Source organism: Oratosquilla oratoria, chromosome 38, assembly GCF_046742065.1.
Source record: "Oratosquilla oratoria isolate Oo_2021 chromosome 38, ASM4674206v1, whole genome shotgun sequence".
Lineage (NCBI taxonomy): Eukaryota > Metazoa > Arthropoda > Malacostraca > Stomatopoda > Squillidae > Oratosquilla > Oratosquilla oratoria.
This window is the reverse complement of record NC_134814.1, coordinates 37358263-37362866: the sequence shown is the minus strand read 5'-3', so window position 1 is coordinate 37362866 and position 4604 is coordinate 37358263. Positions and strand designations below refer to the sequence as shown.

Sequence of the window (4604 nt, the reverse complement as noted above, 5' to 3'; positions counted from 1 at the left end):
AAGAAAGAAAGAAAGAAAGAAAGAAAGAAAGAAAGAAAGGAAGGAAGGAAGGAAGGAAGGAAGGAAGGAAGGAAGGAAGGAAGGAAGGAAGGAAGGAAGGAAGGAAGGAAGGAAGGAAGGAAGGAAGGAAGGAAGGAAGGAAGAAAGAAAGAAAGAAAGAAAGAAAGAAAGAAAGAAAGAAAGAAAGAAAGAAAGAAAGAAAGAAGAAAGAAAGAAGAAAGAAAGAAAAAAGAATGAAAGGAGAAAGAAAGAAAGAAGAAAGAAAGAAAGAAAGAAAGAAAGAAAGAAGGAAAGAAAGAAAGAAAGAAAGAAAGAAAGAAAAGAAGAAAGAAGAAAAGAAGGAAAGCAAGAAAGAAAGAAAGAATGAACAAAAGAAAGAAAGAAAGGAAGAACGAACGAAAGAAAGAAAGAATGAACAAAAGAAAGAAAGAAAGGAAGAACGAACGAAAGAAAGAAAGAAAGAAAGAAAGAAAGAATAAAACAAAGGAAGAGAGGAAGGAAGGAATAGAAATCTCCAGAGTTTAGCTGCAGAAATGAGGAATAGGAAAGCAAGAAAACGCAGATTTATCAAGATGGAGAGCAATTAAAACATTTTCATTTCATGGGACTATAATATTTCTAATAATTTGTTAGTTCATGCTGATACTTAGTCTTTTTTTTATCATGCTTTATAAACCGGCAAATGTCTATAAATGCAATGTCAAATTTAACTTGCTCCTTTATAAAAACCGATCATTGATTGTTTTTATCTTGTGAAAAACTGGTAGTTATGGTTTCTCTTTTAGAAAGGCTTGAAAACTACTGAACTTCTTCATTCATTTAGCACATGGTTCTATAAACAAAAATTGTTCTACTTCGATGATCTTGTTTTTGTCAATTTAAATACAACAAAACAAATAATCCTTTAAAAGTGCTCCAAAAATTTTTTTCGTCCATTTCTTTATACGCCTGTAGTCCATATTCTCCAATGTGTTCCATTGCAATGGCTGGAAATAGATTCTCCATTGTAATCCATTGCAATAGGTGGAAATAGAATTACAAACAAAAAACAGAAATTAATTGCTTGACTCCTCCTCAGCTTGTTTGGATATAACTTTTGCATATATATTTCATTTGATCCAATCTCCCAATAAATGTCATGTTGTGTTCGCTTTCTCTACTGCACTAAAACAAATCAGACTCTTGTGTCGTAGTTTGATAGGTATATTGCCTGAATATGTCAACGCAAAGAACATCTCAGGAGTAATCACCAAAACAACATCGTGACAAAAAAAATGTGACAATAGGAAATCATTAATACTTTCAGACTATTTCATCCCCATTACCGACAAGCCATTGAAACGAGAGCTGTACGAGCAGAACCAGGAGCCACCACTAACTTTTATATTTTTTCTTCATATAACTATAACATCAAGGGGATTTTATTTTTGCCATCTGTATCAACTCTTTCATAAAAATGGAAAAGAATTTATTGAAATCCAAAGACATATTCTGGACTCACTGTTTATTCCAGAGTTTGTGTATATGACAAGATGTACTTGTGTTTATATGTCAAGATGGTTCACACATTTCTTTCGTCTCTTTTATTCCATCTGTTTTCGCCTTCTTCTTTCTTCTTCAACTGTACAAGAGCCCTTTGGTAGTCAACTCCTTCCTCTGTGTGTGACATGTGTTTATTTATTTATTTATCTATTTATTTATATATTTACTTATTCATTTATCTGTTTATTTTTATTTGTTTTTCTATCTATTTATTCGTTTATTTATTCATTCATTTATTTATTTATCTATTCTATTTATTCATTTATTTATACATTCATTAGTTTATTTGTTTATTTATTTATTGTATATTATTCATTTATCTATTCATTCATTTATTTGTCAGTTTTATTATTTTTTTTATTTGTTTATTTGTTAATTTACTTTGTTTATTCATTCATTCATTTATTTATACATTTATTATCTATTTTTATTTCTTTAATTCATTTCCTATTTTCATTCAGGCTGCCTCCAAGGTTATTCAGATCTTCTCCAGCTAAAGATATCAATGTCAAATTCACGCATCCAATCTTTTTTTTTTTCTGGAACTCATTTATTTTAATCTTCTGTCTTGTGCCTTCACATCCATGTTCAGACCTGGTTTCTAATAAAAACAGCGCAAAATCCATCTTTAAATGTGTCTCTACAATTAGACAGTCTGAAGAAGGATGATAAACCAAAGTTAAAGCCTGGGTTGTTTACAGTCGTGAACATGTTGAATCTATAGAAATATACACACCATAATAATAACTCTAGTAATATTTCTTGTAACATTTATAGCTACAATCTTATTTTACTTCAGATAAGGGGAGTACTTACATCTTGCAGGAATAAAATTGATCTAATACTAGTTTCACTAGTTTCACGAGTTTCAATAAGTCTCTGAAACAGCCTACCCATCTTCCCCTTACTAACTTTACTTCTGTCAACATCTGCCCGTCTGCACTCTTTACCTCTCATCTTTGCCTTATTCATCTCCCCTCACTCTTCACTTCCTTCATTTTTTTTTTCAAAGTCTTATGCCACTTTACATCTGCTCTCCTATTCAACTCCCTCACCTTGCACTTTTTGCGCTTCTATATGTAATTTTCATATGCTTTTGTAATTCCATTTTACAACCAATTATCATAACCTCGTTCCTTCTCTTCACCCCATCATTCGCTGACTCTCCTGTTCACTCTCCTAATTACATATACTATTATTGCGCACTTTATTACTTCATCCTTGAAAGAAACTCATTCTTCTTCTATTCCTGTTTACTCCTTTCTTCACTTTGTCCCAAACTTCTTTCAGTTTCTATTGTTGTTGTTTTTTATCCTTCTCATTTAAGTTGATTTCACTCAGCACTTTTGTAAGTCACTTTTCGCCCGCCTCCACTTTTCCTCTATTCTCAATTTCCTTTTCACCTTATGATGATCTGACAATGCCCTGCTTTTTCCACTGAAAACATTTACATCCGGAACTTTCCCAGTCATCCCTTCGCTTACTACAACAATTAATTAATGTCCTATCAGCCGTCTTCCCCTGTACCACTCTTTCTCACGTATAGTTATGCTTAGCTTTCTTTTTGATACTGTGTTTGTTATCATCAACTACATCTTTAAACACACATCTAATACATTCTCCCTATTTTCATACTTATAACATTCAAAACTTTTTGTTACATCTATCGGCTCATCTCATTGTTTAACATTGAGATTCCCAAACAACATTACATTTACATTTCTCTCAAAACTCTACATTAATTCAAACCATTCCAAAAAGCCTTGCTCTACTCTTCAATTTTCTCATTACTAGATCCGTATGTACTCACAAGAACCCATATCATCTTAACTTCACCTTTGCCCAAATGATCCTCGAAAACCTCCACTCCACCACGTACTTTCCGGTCTTTTCATTTACCAAAAGAGTCACTCTTTTCCTTCCTCGACCATTCGTTTCTCTTAACATCCTCCGTATCACACCCCCAAACTCTAGCTCTTTCCTCAACCTTCAACTTAGTTTCACTTAACGCTCAGACATCCATATTTTTTTTTACAAATATACTGCTACTCTCTTCTCTTTTACTCTCATTCATATCAAAACTATGCACATTTAATGGCCCAGTTACTAAGGTTTCAATTATAGACTTCATTCTACCTGACTTCTTCAGAGGAGAAACATGCAGAATGGAGGATCCCTGGTTACATCACTCAATCCCATTTAGTCGCCTCATGCGACATACAAGGGTAACACGGTGGCAGAAATTTGACTTTTGCCCACCATAGGGCGATCAGGAAGATGTAGTAATTGGAATAGCAAATTGCAAGTTCAATGGGACAGCATAAAGGAGGGACACCAGTGTTGCAGATACTTGAACTTTAACATAACTCTTTGATGTTTAACTCTAGTAAAAAGAAGCGTCCCAGAACAGTTCCAAAAGTAATAGCTGCATGTTGCCAGTAGATTTGTAAGCAGATAAATTCAGAAAAAAATATAACAGAAAGCGAGTGCAAGTTATTCAGGAATGACATAATGAAAATTAAGTTAAAAGAACAAGGGATGGAAATTTTTGATGGGTACAAGAAACAACGAATGGTGAGTTGATTAAATGAGCAAGGTGGTAGAAACTGTGAGTGAAACCTATAAAGTACGAGTGCAAAATATTTAGGGTAAAACGATGAGAAAATCATAAAAGGAAAAAATTGAAATTAAAAGTTTAAATTTTTTGTATTGAAAAAGAAGTTCTAATTCAATTTAAACAGGGAAAAATCACAATGGAGTAGGTAGAAAAAGAGTTAAAAGTGGCGAAAGTTAAGCAGTTACCCAAAAGATAAAAGAAAATGTTTTAAGAGAGAATTATCCAGAAAGATTCCTAAACACTGGGGATAGCCGGAAGACCTAATCGGCAACACCAAGCTTTGGGGAATGGGGAAAGTTTTGGAGAAAGCGACAAAGAAAGGGGATGAGGCGACTAAAAAAGTAAGGGGTGAAAAATCACCAGAAAATATGTCAGGAAAAAATGACTGCATTGGAATTTGCATATGGTATTCACAAATTCTTCGGATGTTATTGGGATATATGAG

At 33.3% G+C, this 4604-nt stretch overlaps 1 protein-coding gene across 1 annotated transcript in view; it reads right to left on the bottom strand.

Moving 5' to 3' along the window:
- LOC143019893 (uncharacterized) overlaps positions 1 to 2499 on the bottom strand; it is a 15783-nt gene extending 13284 nt beyond the window's left edge. Inside the window, exon 1 of the mRNA XM_076175870.1 lies at positions 2359 to 2499. Within this exon, the coding sequence (XP_076031985.1) occupies positions 2359 to 2499 (141 nt within the window). The remainder of the gene's footprint in view (positions 1 to 2358) is intronic.
- Positions 2500 to 4604: the final 2105 nt, after the last annotated feature.